Source organism: Pararge aegeria, chromosome Z (assembly GCF_905163445.1).
Source record: "Pararge aegeria chromosome Z, ilParAegt1.1, whole genome shotgun sequence".
NCBI lineage: Eukaryota > Metazoa > Arthropoda > Insecta > Lepidoptera > Nymphalidae > Pararge > Pararge aegeria.
Window position 1 is genome coordinate 6230834 of NC_053208.1, and position 17076 is coordinate 6247909.

General features: G+C 36.7%; 2 protein-coding genes across 6 annotated transcripts in view; one reads left to right on the forward strand and one right to left on the reverse strand.

Annotated features, from left to right (window-relative positions):
- Nucleotides 1–4808, reverse strand: part of LOC120635986 (serine/threonine-protein kinase OSR1-like) — a 53174-nt gene extending 48366 nt beyond the window's left edge. Inside the window, exons 1-2 of one of the 3 annotated variants that reach the window (XM_039907201.1) lie at nt 4740–4804; nt 2469–2616 (exon numbers count right to left, since the gene is read on the reverse strand). Coding sequence is in view for 1 of the 3 variants with exons in the window: in XM_039907199.1 (XP_039763133.1) it covers nt 1302–1313 (12 nt within the window). In the remaining 2 variants the exon portion in view is untranslated. Of the gene's footprint in view, nt 1–1301; nt 1329–2468; nt 2617–4739 lie in introns of those variants that run through there. The other 2 variants (XM_039907200.1, XM_039907199.1) reach the window with 2 other exon arrangements.
- LOC120635987 lies at nt 931–17076 on the forward strand. Of its 3 annotated transcripts, none has more exons than XM_039907206.1 (6): nt 931–947; nt 6051–6254; nt 7249–7317; nt 8534–8668; nt 15889–15962; nt 16829–17076. In XM_039907206.1, exons 2-6 carry the CDS (start codon nt 6066–6068, stop codon nt 16932–16934), a joined length of 573 nt encoding a protein of 190 aa, XP_039763140.1. In that variant the 5' UTR covers nt 931–947; nt 6051–6065; the 3' UTR covers nt 16935–17076. The 3 variants fall into 3 exon arrangements, with proteins under 3 accessions (XP_039763140.1, XP_039763139.1, XP_039763138.1); XM_039907205.1 differs by lacking the exon at nt 931–947 and adding an exon at nt 4949–5222; XM_039907204.1 differs by lacking the exon at nt 931–947 and adding an exon at nt 4949–5160.

Below are 17076 nucleotides of genomic sequence, written 5' to 3' on the forward strand. Positions count from 1 at the left end.
GGGAATTGTAAATTATAGCAAACACATTAGTGCGGGCCGACGCGACGCGACGCTCGATGGAACTATTAAGTCCCTCAGCACATGCATATATTATGTATACTTATATGATACTTAGGCAGAAATTATATTCCCTGACAAAAAATAAAATTTACGTGTCCACCTGACAAACCACGGCAATAGAGTATAAGAAAAGTTTACCGGTTTATTATTAAACGTATATTATTTGGATATTATTACCACTTGTGCGCCAATGCTCGGCGAGTTGATACAAGTGTGAGAAAAGATTTAATTTTGCGATTTCCCCTTGGAGAAAAATGTCTCCTGCCCGTGGTAGCCGTGCTGTGACTCGAACAACATAATATATCATTAACATCTTCATATCAACCAATTAACGGCCCACTAAACTACGGCACGAGTCTCCTCCCACAATGAGAAGGGGTTTAGACCGTAGTCCACCAGGCTGGCCCGGTGCGGATTGGTGGACACACATAATATAGCGATCACAGAATTAAGAACATGCAGAATTCTCATTTAGCAAATCAGTCTAAAAACAGTGAAAACGCCTCACGCACGTCTTACTTTACACCCGTGGAATGTGGCTGGATAACATACTCTTTTCGATTTTACCGTTTTATGGTAAACGTTTAGAACGTTTAGAGAAATAAGAACAGTTTGTTTGTGTTTGTGACTCACCGTTTGTTCGAGAAACACTACTAAAGTGGAGTGGTTTTTGATGCTTCAATATTAGTTGTGTATAAGGTTTCTGTATGTTCTTTATTCTGTTATAGCGACCTACTATTATTAAATCTATGAAGTTCTTCAGTTTTACACAAAAATTTCTCGACACAAAAAATATCATCACTTCTTAATAAAATGAGAAAGTATTTTTTGTTTACTCATTTGCAATTGGTAAACATCCAAATTTCATGTCGATATCATCATTCTAAGTACGTTTTCCCTGAAAAATTATTACGTACACCTAATTTGACCGAATAATTTAATTATATTATTTTTATTGAGATATACTATTATACATATTAGGTATTTATATATTATTCTTACAAAAACATTTCATTACAAATTATTATGATATATTATTTTGTTGACAATAAGATCCGTAACCTGTTTATGTAACCCAAGCTCGCAATAAAGAAATGCTAATTGAATTAAATTGAAGTACTATACATACGCACGGACCATTTGTAATATGAGACCTCGTTAAAAAGAACATAGGTAATTCGAGTAAAGTCATACACCACTATGATTTACACAGCAAAACAAATTCAAAACAAATATCTCACCGTTTCTTGCATTCTAAACAACTGAACGGATGCGTTAAAATCGCGGATTGGATATGGTAGTACATTTTCACGTCACAAAGCGAGGATCCAATGATATAATTTCGCAGTTCGACCTTAAAGTCAATCACAATTTTAAAACTCCTAAGGGGTCCTGGACACGCTTTAACGACTAGCTCTGACTGAATGTGTAAGTAACCCAGAGGGCAGAGTTGAGCCTGCAGGGAATACCAACATTTTAATATTGTTATTAATATTTAATAATATTTTATTTGCTCCTTCCGACCCGCTCCGGCTTCGCACGGGTGCAATGTAACTACTTATTTCTATTAATTTAAATTACACTATAAAAACTTTGAAATTGACCTACTTTAACTTCAATAGGGTACCTTTTACAAATCACAAATACCTAGGCGTAATTAGTGGAAAACAGTCCAATTATTCATTGTCTACTGATTTAGTATAAACTGTCTGCTAAAGTCAGTCTTGCTTCATTATACAGAATGATTACAGAAAAGAGCAAATAATGAGAGATTAAAAAAAACCAGGTAATACATGTTTGACATTTAAAATTAAATTTATGATTACTTATATCATGTCAGTCTGTATTCAGTAAGCGGGATGAAAACTTACGTGGGGCAGGTTAAAGTGATTAATTTTCATTTTTACTGCAAATCGTTTTGTTTCGTTAGCTCACAAAATGTGTTCTCCTGCTTTTCGCGGAGTATAGCAAATTAAGCTTAATTTTCACTCAGATTTTTAATGTGACGTCGTATAGGAGTAGGAGACGTAGGAGACGTGTGACATCGTAGGAGAATCTGTACATACAGATTCTACTGCTTTTCGCAGAGTATAGCAAATTAAGCTTAATTTCCATAATATATTGTGGATTTCCGCAAAGTAACGCCTGCTTCTATCCAATGCAAATCTTTGTATTTCTTTGCTTTTCTCTACAATAATATGCACGTTAACTACACATAAACCTTTCTATTAAATCAGTTTATCTATAATCTATTGCTAAAAACTGCATTGAAATCTGTTGTGTGCGTTTGCACAGCGTGAGCGACTTTATTTTATACTATGTAAAGAAAAGATTAAAAAAAACCTTATTTTTATTGAAATTGATTTCTCTTGTCTTAATTATGACATTTGATCTAGTTCTCCACTCACCTTGTTATCGTCGAACTACGAGGCATCCGAAGGATCTCGTAATTGATTACCATGAACACGAATGAAGCGTTTTGTTTCCACATTTCTGAATCGTACCACAAAGATAGCAACGTAACGTAAGTTTTCATGTAGGTAAAGTACCACGCTTCTGTAATTTTATAAGTGAAACCAAAAGTCAAAATTTCAAAACCCATACAAAATTTACAGATTAACTTTACTTCAAAGTTAAGATTATTAACTTTTTGTACGTTACATTAGGGACTCTAAAAAGTCCTTCCGGCTTCCGTTTTCCCCACCACCTTAATGTGAATACCTCGAAATCAAGAGTAAATATGCATCTTCTAGGCAAGTACAGTCCTCTTTTAACAGCCTCTTCATCCATTTTACCCCCTCTAGGATGCAAGCTAACTCTTATAGATCATTGCCTAGATCAGCACAAGCAAACAAATTCACTTTCGCATTTCTAATATCTAGTTTGGGCATCGTTACGACTTTGACTACATACTGACATAACCTTAGACTGTAGGTAGGTATATACTGTACGTACTGATATGACTGATATTGACTGCTCGACAAAGTACAGTGTAGTGGGTGTCACCCAAGTGAATCCGTAAATATACCGTGCAAATACACAAACATAATATACATGTTACGAACATACCTTTTACAATTACCAAATATTATATTATTTTTAAATTTGTTTTGAAACCATAACAAGCAATATTTTAATTATTATATTGGGTTAATGCACTGTCAATGACATTACAAAATAAAGGAAAAAAGAAAAAAATATATATCTGTATATATATTGTTGTAAAGTTAAAACTGTTGACATTCAATGAAAAGTACAATAGCCATACGGCACATAACCGTATCGAAATACTTCGCAACGTTAGATTGCCACTTATGAAACTTCATTACTTGTGCTAGTGTAAATTGAAAATTAAAAAAAAATCAATAACTGGTAATAAGTGCAGACAAAACTAACTAAAGAGCAAGAAATAAATATTTAATTCAATTTTTAAGCTGACTCGTTGACTGACTGATTGACTTGACTATAACAAATTACGCAGTGACAACCATATCCAACTATATTTACATTTAAGATCTAAAGGTGGACATTTCTCAAAGGGAATATTAGTGATAATTTTTAAATGCATCCGTTCACAATAATTTGATTAAAACAATCATACTAATCAATGAAATTTAACACGGCACTTAATTATTCAATAAATTTACGGTTCGTGACTCCACCAACCAGCATTGGAGCAGCTTAGTGGGTCTAAGCCCTAAATAAAAGTCTCATGTGTTCCGCTTTAGGAAACTAACATTATATTGATGATCAGGACTATAGTTTTACTTTTATCCTGAAGATTTCCAACAAGAATATGAAATATACTTAACGTCGGTTATAGTTTGAACGGTAAAGCCGTTTCGAGAGTACTGTTAAAATTATTATTATGATAAGTATATAAAGGTGGGTTACATTTACTGTTTCATTTCTTGACCCGTTATAAAATAAAAGAAACTAACACAAAGTTTGACACACACTATAGTATGTATGTATAGTGTATAGTGATACAATTTAAAAAAAGTAAAAATGAAAAGAGATAAGTAATATTAGAGATAAGAGATATATAAACTTAATTTTGTTGGTACTGATTCTATTTATTAAGTATTCATTGGTTCTTAGGACATGACACTTTTGCGGTTTAATACTGTCGTTTGAAGAGGTATTATTTTTAAATTACATTTTTCTACGGCATACGTTCACGTCCCACAAGAAAATACATAAATGTAAACAATGTTAAAATAACACTGCCGTAAGAAGGGAAAGTAATAAGCTCCCAGCACGGCTAGAATAGACAAAAATAAGATCCCACGATTATATTCATATTCAAGGGATGAATTCAACCGGGGAGGGAAAATATTAACCCCCCTTTCTTATAACACTGTTATTTGTATACTATTTGAACTTTCGGACAATGCTCGGAGAGCTGATGAAGCTGTGTGGGGAGATCAATCTTTATCCTTTCCCCGGGGGAAAATTGCAAGGCTTTAAAACTGTCGTACGAAGAGATATTATTTTTAAATTTCAGTTTTCTGTGACATATATTGACATCCCTAAAGTTAGGATTACTTAAGAGGGCTTAGAAACCAAAACGCTAACAATTACAAAAGTAATATTGCTTTAAGTGACAGTCATAAGCCCAGGTTAATTAAAAGTATTATTTTTCGATGCGTTAAAAAAAATAAAATTAAAAGACGTACCTGGTTGTTATTACATCTGGTATCCTGCACTTGCGATGTCCGGATGGCAATCAAAGTCGCAGCGCACGCCAATCGCAACTAATCAACTAAACGATGAGACGAGCCTGTGTCGTCATGACTCATAACATCTCTCAACTGTGTTATTAAATTCATACCTGCTTTTGGAGCACATGTAGCTAGTTACAATTAATACAGTCGTCCGAGTTTCATAACAATAACATGATCTAGACAAGCTCACTTTATCTTATGGTGCTGAGTTGCCTCTTTATATGTACCCCTGGTTTATAGATAATAAAGTTTTTAGATTAATTTTTTTTAAAGCATTTAGATTTAGGCACATGTCCTAGGGGAAAGTTGATTCTCCCAATTGTGATGTATGCAGTTGATGGACGAGGAAGATGATGTGTTGCACCTACTCATGGTGTGTGTTCGGAATCACAGTTTGAGGGCAAAACTTACGTGTGAACTTAATAAATGAAAAATGTAATTTTTGACGCTATTATCAGTGAACATTTGAGCACTCCGGCAAAGGCAGTTTATAGATTTTTTAGTGATTCTCTCAAATTGTTGTAGTTTAAAGTTTATTAAATGTATGCCAATTGGCGCAGTGGGCAGCAACCGTGCTTTCTGTGGGCAAGGCCGTGGGATCGATTACCACATTTGGAAAATGTTTGTGTGATGAACATTAATATTTTTCAGTGGCTTTATATGTATATTATTACTATTTATGTATATTATTCATATAAATATTCATTAATCATTTTAGTACCCATAACAAGCTACGCTAACTTTGGTGCTAGGTGGCGACGTATATACTGTCGCAGTATATTTATTTATCTATTATTTATTAATAAAGTGTGTAAGAATGGGGCTGATATGTAGGTAACTTATTAAAGTCCCTTAAATAGGTGGAATAAAAATATTTGATTTAAAAAACATATCTTACTAGCTACGTGCGCCGGCTATGCGCGCCGGCTTCGCGCGAGTGCAATGTTATCTACGTTACACTAATATTGTTGTTTAGAGTGATTAATAATATTTAATTCCTTCATCTTTATCATCAATTCAACCGACTGACATCCACTGCTGACCATAGAACTTTTGTTGGAAATTCCAAAATCCACAGTCTCGGGCCGTTTGTTCTCAGCGGAGCCCAGCGACCCACCTGATGTTGTCTTTACTGTGCTACGTCGCCATTCCAGCACCCTAAGACCACAACGTTTATCGGTTCTTCGAGCTATGCCCGGGCGGGGCACTTCATATGGCCGTTGAAGATTCCATGATTATGCAATCTACATTGTTCTCCATCAGGTCATCGGCCTATGGATGGCATGCCTAATATTGACACAAGCAACCACTCGCGAGGAAGTCGCCGAGGACATCATCGAGCGAGTTCTAGGAATCCCAAATTCTGAAAAGGTCCTTAACTCAGTGCTGGGGAGGTTAGAGAGGAACCGACAAGGGCTTTTGCAGCGGGCTAAAGCGAGATTAAATGATGATTGTGACGATACTGAGGTTTGTATGTTTTTACAGTTCTTTACATTTATTTCCTTCATTTATTATATTATGTCTTTATATATATATAAAACTTATCAACATCCTACCGGTTTTGGTATCAACCTTAAAAGATAGATATAATATAGATAGAGACATAAATAGTTGATTAGTTGTTTTTGGTTGCCGGGAGAAGGATATTGGAAGAATTTAAGTCATTTCATCCCGAAAATCAACTACTTGCTGTGTTTGCCGAAAGCCGAAAAAAGTGGGCATAGTCATGGGCATAAGCTAGTGTGCTAACTAATGAAAATGCTGAAGAATTTGGTTTTGTTTGAATCTCTGTACCGGTCGGATGTGAAAATATGTTTTTCGTACACAAAACAATAAAAGTATCGAAGTTAAATGGCGGGGATCTAAATAACCTAGTTTTTTCTACGGCCTGTGGCGTTCAGCGATGAGACGATTTTGAAATTCATACACATGCCACGCATCGAGCAGTAAGAAATCCGTGTGAAACCCTTTGCGCAGAAGGAATCGAAAAAAAAACACAGGAGTGTTGTAATGAAATTCAGTAAAACATGATATTATCAGTTTGGATGATATAATGGTAACTATGGCATTGGGTGTTTTTAGTTTGAATGATGGCAATAAGCTTACTGTTTTAGAATCTTATATAGAGGTCGAAGCATTGAAGTATATAAAGTAATGTATCTAACTAGTGCATCATCATTATCGGCCCACTACAGAGCATGGGTATCCACTCAACATACGTAACATACAATATACACTCTGAGAAGTATTTATGCAATAGTCCACGTACGTTGGCCAAGTGCGGATTGGTAGACATCACACGCCTTTGAGAACACTAGGTAGAACTATCAGGCATACAGATTTCTTTACGATATTTCCCTTTGCCGATGAAGCAAGTGAGTCTTAACCTTCTTATCAGGTCCATAGTGGCGTTATTTATAATCATATAAAATCCCCTTATTAAATAGTTCTTCGGTTACAGGTTCTGCCAGAATATACTGAATCCGTAGAGAACTCACGTGAACGAGGCATGAGACATACATCATCACAGGTTCGTAAAGCTGGAAACACATGTTACTTAATCCCAGAACGCGGCGCTTCGAGTGTTGAGCATCAAATACGTGATGGTTTTTTGTTTGGCCAGAGTTACATAACCAATACTCTGTAACACCCACGTTGGTTGTTGGTTGGCCGAACCAAGTGTGGAGTTTACGAATCCCCATCACATATAGTATTATATTATACACCAGTTGTTGCTCGAGACTACAGCTTTTCAGTTTTTTAAGATGAATTAATTATATTGGATTGGCGTAAACAGCCTTGACCATAAAAATGGTGGCCACTTTTGTTCACTAATTCTGCAAACCTTTTACGTACATTGATCTCATTACCTTCATCACTCTTTTTATCGCGCTAAACAGTCTTGTCTCACTCACCTAGTATCTAAGCTGGTTGCATGATCGTGGTCTGTGTTCTCCATTAGTTACTTTGCTCATATATTAGGTACAGAGAACAGACTATAAAATTTCATCCCCACATATTATTAGCTGACTGCAATATCGTCTTGGGACTCAATAAAACTTTCTTTATTCAAATAGGCATATTTATAAATATTAAGTTTGATTGATTGTTATGTAGTTTAGTTCAGTTTAGTAAAAATGCCATATTAAAAAATGTGAGGAATGCTAATAATATTTCAAACGATACGACCAGTGAAAACACCTTCTCTTAGCTTACATTTTACAAACATTCCGCCCGTCAAGGTTCCGTCGTGAGATATTAATTTGAGCTTTAACACAAGGCTTAAGAGTTTTATTTAAGTACTATTCAGTGTTTTGATTCTCGAAACCGACTGCATTTAAGCATCCGAATCTTTACTGATCTAAGAATTTGCCTACAACAGACTTCATCCAAACAAAGTACATAATTAAACTAAATCGTAGCGTAGTACCTAGAGCCATTTGTGACATAGCATGGTCTGGGGAAGTACTACCGCCATGCATATTTATGCTGCAAAGAAGTATTGTTGTGTTCCGGTCTTTAAACATGGTGATCAGTGTAATAACAGGCAAATGATGCTAAGCACCTACGCCTCAGGTTTATGAACCCAGTGTGGCACTTTTTAAGAAAGGTACCATCAGGTAGGTACTCCTTGGTCCAAAACTTTCATAATTATTAAACCTGGATGAAATCTTTTCTGATGAAAATAATGTGCCATTCTTGATGTGCTTTATATCTAGAGAGTTTAATAAAAATTGTCTTTACAGAAACACGATCGGATCTGCCAAGTAAACAGGACCATCCACCGTCTAAACACAAATGAATACGAATACAGGCCAGCTTACTATGAGGAGGTTCGGTGCAACATATCCTCCGACGACGAGGTCGGACATAAAGATCAGGTAAGCAACCTTTGTTACGTGAATATCACAACCAGATTATAAGGGCATCACATATTTATCGACCCCACCCCGGGGACCCTTAAGCCATGCCTCGGAAAGGGCATTATCAACATAAACCTGCTGTCATAAAATTTATGACATTCCTTGCAGTGTAAGAAAGATATAGAAAATATGTTGTTTATGATCTTAAAACATAATTTTTCCGGTTTATCCGCACACCGTACACATCACCGTCACACATCCGTACACGATTAGATGAAATTGAAAAACCGTCATATTTACCCATAACGCGGAGTGAGGTCTTCTTAGACATTTATTGAAATTTCGAGTAAAATGTATCTTCCTCTTCTATTTATATATAAACGAACTTTTGCTCGCGACATTGCCCTTTTTTTGTTAAGGATTTTAAAGAATCGCGTAATAATTAAAAACTAATTATATTATGTCTACCTCCAGGATGCAAGCTATTAGCAGTATAAAAATACTCTTTTTTAACCTTCCCGAAACTCTACCCCTGTGCATTTTCGGGATACAAAGTATACTATGACCTACCTCTTGAATCTTGCTCATTGTCCTTTTAATTCATTAATTGGTTTCGGCGTGATGCCGTTGCTTTAATGTCATCTATACAGCGTGGGCGGGGCACTTAGCTCGGAGAACCGATGGACGTTTGAGTCCTAAGTTGGTGGAATGGAAACCCCGCACCGGTAAACGCAGGGTTAGTCGACCCCCAACGAAGTGGACCGACGATATCAATTGAGTCGCTGGGAGCCGCTGAAAACAAGCGGCACAGGATAGTGGATTCTGGAACTCTCTACTTAAGACCTATGTGCATCAGTGGTCGTCAATGTTGGTGATGATGATGATAATACAGTGCCCTACAAAAAGCAGCACCACCGAGTCCAATTAAAAAGCGCCATCATCCAGGAACCAATTTAAGCGCACACAAGCAAATCGGTTTAGCCGTTTATATATTGTTTATGTTATTCAGTCAGAATTAAATGGGCAAAAGTTTGTGAGCAACATTCCGCGGGTGTAAAGTGAGACGTGCGCGGGGCGTTTTCACTGTTTTAGGACACAGAGCACTGCATACAATAATGAATGAATGACGTTTCTTTAATAAAGAACATACGTTCTTAATTAATTGCCCGGTAGATAAGCGCACGCACTAGTTTGCACGGGTATTTTTCTGTTGAGTGCGAATCCTGATGTGGCCCTTCTGTTTTAAAGGTATTTTGTAGAAATTCCCGAATTCCAAAATCTTGTGCCGCTCGTTATACGACGAAGCTTTCCAAGACCAATAAATTATAAATAACTTTAAAATTTTTATAACAATTGAAACATTGAAGGAATTAAATTCCTTAGGAGTAGAATTTCCAGAAACTATGACAGTCAAAATCAATTCTAAGCGAGTAAGTACGTCATAAAAGGAAACTACTGTCAAATTTCAAGTTTCTTATTCCAGCGGCTTACGCTGTATGCTACCAAAACTCAGTCAGAACGTGTTTTTCTAATTTAAAAGATTTCTAGAAGACAATGAGGATGTAGTTCATTAAATTCAAAGCATAAGAATAAAGATAAGTCAAAATACTTATTATACTTTATAAGATAACTTCACCGACCAAAAATTTACGCATGTCATTATGTTGGATAGAAGCAGGCGTCACTGCGGAATTCCATGATATATTATGAAAATTAAGATTAATTTGATATACCTACTTCGCGAAAAATTCGAATTTCTTTTCATTATATACACTTTTAGTTATATTTTAACTACAATGTCAAAAGTTTTATCTTTCTATGTGCGTTTATTTGAATAAAGGTTTGGATTTAATTTTATTATTTAGGTCTTTATTATTCCGGCGTTAAAGTGTTTCGATGCTCGACTCTATGCAAATCATTTACTTAGTGTTACTTACCTACTGATAAAACTACAGTCTTCGAATTTGCAGACGAAGCTGCAACAACGTCTCATGTTTCATAGTGACGCAATAGTGCAATAATGTTCAGTAGGTAATAATATGATAGCTAAATTGCTGACGAATTGAATGCTGATGACTATATGGTATGACCCTTAGGTTCCAAAGTAGTAAAGACGCAGTGGGTCGGAGTATATTATTATTAGTATTTATCAATCTTTAGTTCTACACCACATCAAGAATATATACAAGAAAAACAGATAATGAAAAAAGAAGTAGAATACAAAAGGCGGCTTTATCGCTTAATAGCGATCTCCGCCCGAGAACAGACGTTAAAATAGCTATTACATACTATACATACATATATACATATTCAAGCATAAACTAATTAACACATAAACATCAAACATAATATTATGTAGAATAAGGGTATGGTGGTAACTAGCCACGGTCAAAACTTCCCACCAGACGATCCACTTTTTTTTTACTCTTTTTTTATTCAAATGACCAGCAGTTCATATTCATAAGTAAAACTTATTTCATCCCTTGTTTTTTAAATATTAATAACTAACAGACTAAGCAGATGGCCCAGCTTATTATAAGTGGGAAACCATCGTCTATAAAGCAACATTTTGTAGGCCATACAAAGAACACGTGCTTCAAATTTCCGCCCCGTTTCAGTCAGCCTGAGGCACATGGGTCTTATTACAAAGGTCACCTCGTACTTCAGACAGGAACACAGCAATGCTGGAAAAAATAATTGCTTTGCCTAATGTAAATAAACCAACTGGTTCCTAACAAAGATCTTTGCGTAAGGTTTCATAATTTGTTAAATAATACTGGCATGACATGATAATCCAGAGGATAAGAGCTTGTTGTACTATAATAACTCAAGACTTTTAGAGCGTCAGAAGCAACAAGGTCACAAGACTAGTACGTAATATCTTCTTCACCTCATCATAGCATGTTCTACTTCATCTCCCTACTCCAGGCATTCATATCTCCTTTTAACGGCAGAGTGGATTCACTATGTCTCACGCCATACTCTTAGTACAGGAAGAAGTCTTTGTCTTTATGGTTATGGTACCAATATCTCTTAGTGAAATAATGGTAATTCCGAGCCCCAACTCACGCATCGCAACGGTGGACTCCTACCCGAGCTCGGACTAGAAACAAGTCCATTGTGAGTTCCCCCCCCCCCCCCCATTTTTTTTAAATAAAAAAAAGCCTTTTATTATTCCTTGATTGAAAATATAAACAAAAAAAAACATAATAAATATAAGCTTTTGCAAATTTGTTACGTTAGATAAAAATTTTTTTTTTGACAAATTGAGTTATGAAACCAAGGACCTAAAGGAGGTAAAGGTCTCCTCCATTTTCTGCCACTCAGCTCTGTTTAGCCCTCTTTCAAGCCAGTTCTCGCCAGCCACACTCTCTATTTCATCTGCCCATCGTACCTTTGGTCGACCCCGTTTTCTAATGCCCTTGTACCTATTGCTATGCATTAATTTGTGAGAGAAATGCAGAGCAATGTAACCAGCGCATGGTCACTAGTGAACCTTATAGCAGTGCGTTCCACTGGCGTCCCTAAAAGAACGAGTGACACTTTGTCAGAGTGTACCTCTAGCGGTGCGGTCCGCGTATTAAAATTAGACAGCGCATGGACACAGTGTAACTTAAAGCAGTGCGATTTGCATTTGGGTATCTGCACGTTAGACGTCAAGGCAGGGCGAGGCTCACTGCGGGGACTAGTATGCCACAGGCCTAAAACCCAGCCTAACATAAAACAACAGATTAGAATCATATTATGTTTACCACGTTATTGAATTATATAAGGTTTACGGTTTACCACGTTAAAGCATCATATGAAAAATTAAACTGTTAAAATGTATTTATATTATAATGCCTTGTTTTAGTACGTCTCTAAACTTAATTATTGAGCCAGGTTTGATCGGATTTGGTTACGAAATAAAATTATTAGGACCGATTTTCTCCCGGTATTACGTTCTTTAAAAATATTGTTTATTTAACAAGTAGGGTACATTCATTACACTAAGCCAGTAGTACTTCCCCGGATGAGCTCTACTATATCTCTTGAGCCTCGGAAATGGCCTTAATGATTGGTATGAAAATGTATATTTGGGTCACGTTTCACTTTTAAAGTTATCTAAATGAGTACAAACACGATTTTACAAATAAACGCCCACCACGAAGTACGGCCACCAACGTCCTTATCTATTCATTCGCCCTTCCATTCGTTCCAGATTTCCTTCCCTGTAGCTGCGACAGATGGCGCTAGACAGGATGATGAGTAAACTGGAACACGCTATCGAAAGTCCGCCCTGTAAAGTATAAGTCGATCAGATTTTCTAGTCCGCTTAAGAAAACTTCCTACTTATTACAAATTTTGAATACTGTGCTCGGGATCTTCCTGAAAGCACGTATATATTAAAACTTAGCATTTGCCAAATACTCGCATATCCAAATAAATGTAGCATGTCTGCAATAGGCCGTGTCACCGTCGAAAACTTTCGGAACATCACGCTTTCCTATATCTCGATCTATATTCTAGGCTAATACTATAAAGAGTAAAGCCTTGGCGATTAAAAAATAACTCGATTGACAAATAAATATGCTCCGGCACTATTTATCGCTTGACAGACTTCAGTTCAGCAAAAAGTCATCAACCCGTAGACAGAGAAGTAAAGTATTTACTTCTCTGTCTACGCATCAACCCCATCTTCCTCCGATTTGAAATCCTTGTTTTCCATGATGGCGCCTCGGTTGCGTTCGTAAAACTTCGCGATAGTTATCACGTGGCGCCACCGTTTCCATTCGGAAAGGCGGCAAACAGAAGGTCGACAACACGGCTAAGTTTATTTTGGGCTCTTTTTAGACCAAGCGCGCTTGGGAACCTTGGGATAAAAATTATCTTATTTAGGATATACAAACCCAAGATGAGTTCGAGTTAACAGGATTAAAAGTTATTTTACGTTACGTACGAAAGTAGTATACAACTGTGAATAAAGTATCGGCGTGGCCAAATTAACATTACGTAATACGTTACGACGCGGGAACCAGCTTGTACCTTGTAAGGTATATATCTGCAGTGGCGTGCACTTCATACATGCACAAAAACACTGCCTTCCCTTAATTTTTTGTATAACTCGTATATGCAAAGGATTTTTCCATTTTATGCCATCTTCCTTTCTTTATGCATACCCTGGTCAAAAATCCTGTTCACGCCACTGTATATTAGTACAACCTTTGCTTAATTAATTTTAACTCCGACCAACGATTTTTGGCGTCAAGACGTAGGTTCTTATAACGGTCAAGGGTGCGTTCGGACTAAACTCAAGTCCAAAAAGTGCCGCCACATGAGGCATCCAAAGATCAAGGTCCCCCCCGATTTCTTAGCCCTGGCATGCTAGCATGGGCAGGAGACAATTTTCTCACCAGGGAAACAAGAAAAAATTATCTTCTCATAACAGCATTATAAACTATCCGAGCACGCAGAAGTGCAAATGATATCCAAATAATATATATGTAATTGGGCCTGTGGGTAAGAGCTCGACTTCACTTTTGGGGGGCCGAGTTCGAATCCCAGTTATGTGCGTTTTAAGTAATTAAAATATCACCACTTCAACGGTGAAGGAAAACAACGTGAGGAAGCCTGTGTTAGGAAATAGGGAATTACAGCACTTTGTCTGTGATAAACCCGATGATTATACCTATCCCTACTAATATTATAAATGTGAATGTAAGTTTGTTTGTTACGCTTTCATGCAAAAACTACTGAACCGATCATCATGGAACTTTGGAAACATATTCTTGGAGGTAATAGAAATAATACCTATCCCTACTAATATTATAAATGTGAATGTAAGTTTGTTTGTTAAGCTTTCATGCAAAAACTACTGTACCGATCATCATGAAACTTTGGAAAAATATTCTTGGAGGTAATAGTAATAATATAGGATACTTTTTGTCCCGAAATTAAGCTCAGTTCCTTTGGGAGAGGTGATGAAAAAGTTTGCCGATTTTACACAAGGACTATTTAAAAATGTTCTTCGTTTACCTTTAGCATATAAATCAACTAACAATGCGATTTCGATTCGACAACGATAACTATTTTTTGTAAGTGATAGGAGGAGCTGAGACTGGTCAGACAGTTCTTTTCAGATATTGTTTATGCGAATAGCTGTTATCTGTGAAGCATTATGTCCTTGATCTCCAAAAATATTCATCAGATCTTCATTAAAATTAGACAATACATGCTTGGTAGTACACACTGTCAAATAATAAAATAATTATTAAAATCGGTGCAAATTTAACGGAGATATGAAGTAAAAATGATAAAAAAATTCAGCCCATTTCCCGGAGGAAACTTATTTTTTATCGGGATAAAAAGTATCCTATATGTTGACCCGGGATACCAGCTACTTATTTAAATCCATTCAATAGTTTTCACGTGATGCCCGGACAGACAGACAGACAGACAGACAGACAATTAAATAAAAATCTGTTTTGCAGTCAGTATCGATTATAAAGCATGCCCCGGTCAAAATTTTCAAAATATATTGAATGTACAGAAATCTTCCAGTTAAAGTTTTATTATAAGTATAGATAATAAAAAAAAAATCATCTATTACCTTTTCCGGGTTCCCGAGCTCTAGCAGGTGGTAATGTTAACTATATACCTTGTCAGTGGTATAATCGGGGGATATAATTTTTGTCCCCTGCCTGTGCTAGCCCTGCTGGAGCTAAACTCCTGGTGAGATTTCGCTCTCGATCCCATCGCTCGATAAGTCATTCTGTTACAGCCATAATGTAGTTAGGTTACTTTCCACGAAGAAAGTAAATAGATTAGCTATGATCCTTCCGAAAAAAAAGAGCTTAAAATGTAATTAACATCATCATCATCATCGTCATATTAACCGATAGACGTCTACAGCTGGGCATACGAGTAGGTATTTGGTAGAGAGTTACAAACTCCTTGGTGTTTTGCCGCTTGTGTCCAGCAGCTCCTTACGACGCTCTTGATTTAGTCTGTCCCCCTCGTTGAAATCGACCAAAATGCGCTTACCAATGCGAGGTTGCCATTCGAGCACCTTGGGACCACAACGTCCATCCGTTGCTTAGCTATGTGCCTCCCGCCTATTGCAACTTTGTCGGTAATTTTGGGTCGCGCAGCTAAAGTTGTCGGTAATTTTGGGTCTTCCACATACAAGAAAAACAGTATAAATAAGATTTTGCGTTGGTTAACCTATTTGTTTAAATCAATATGTTTATCTTTTACAGTTATGTTCAAGTATTGGATTGTCGTGTGTACAGTGGAACAAAACAATACACCTGACCAGGAGACGGTATACAAGGTAGGTTATAGGTACCTCATTTGTTTTGATTTTGTATTTGAAGACGATAGCGAACTGACCTGTTAGGGGCTTGGCATATTAAACCCACATTCCTAGTTGGTATCTACGCGGCATCGTACTGAAACGATAAATCTCTTGGCGAGACGTCCTTTTCGGTAGAGTAAATGGTAAATAGTCAAGGCCGAAACATTTCACCTGGCCATCAACGAAAATTCAGAAATTATTAATTTCAAAATTATTATCACAAGTAATAATAATTTCAAAATTATTATCACAAGTAATAATAATTTTGAAATTAATAATTTCTGAATATAATATTAATACTAAGTATTATCACAAATCCATATGCTAAATGCCGGTATTGTTACCGGTAAAATTGAATTACGAGTATATCAAACCAAATATCTTTTATCACAACCAGTCTCCGCTGGCAAGATAGGTGGAGCAGAAACACCCTTGGCGCGCCTAGGGGGCAGCTACCCCCTGAGTCCATCCACTGCACCCTGCTGTACTAAAGAGGAACTCGCGGAGACGTCGGCTTACAAAATACGATACCAGATTTTTTTACCGATGTCTCCAAGGTGTAACCCCCGTCAGACGAATGAAAAGGGATACTCAAAACTTAGGCGCATGTGAGAATCAGGCAGGCACACGTCAGAGTCCGACCTTAGTTAACCAAATATCTTACCGCACCCATAATATTGTTATTTATTACATAATTCGTTTATTTTTTAAGCTATTCGTTTGAGCTCGGCTCCGCCCTCCGAAAGTGAGGACTTTCCTAACCCCTTGGCTACACTACGATAAATTATAATATCGACTAAAAGTAACAATTTTTTAACCCATGCTTGTCTTTTCCTTTACAGTGACTGCTGGGAAACGAAAACTCTCATAATACCAGCAGGGTGCGAATGCATGTGGCCTGTACATAAATTCGGAGCAATATCGTCGTACTTATACGTTCGACCGTGAGGTTAAAATTAAAACAGTTTTCCGTCACGCCAATTTCAACAATGTTTATATCATCTGCATAACTCTTCGCTTAATACGGACTGATCTACACATATTGTAGTACCTTATAAAAAAATAGCAGAAAATAAAAGGATTTTTTTAC

Bases quoted from the DNA above. Each gene is read 5' to 3' on its own strand.
- LOC120635987 (XM_039907204.1), top strand. From the start codon at position 5,116: ATGCAGTTGATGGACGAGGAAGATGATGTGTTGCACCTACTCATG. The intron at 6,255-7,248 runs GTTTGTATGTTT...CTTCGGTTACAG, and splicing joins ATGATTGTGACGATACTGAG to GTTCTGCCAGAATATACTGA. The intron at 7,318-8,533 runs GTTCGTAAAGCT...TTGTCTTTACAG, and splicing joins TGAGACATACATCATCACAG to AAACACGATCGGATCTGCCA.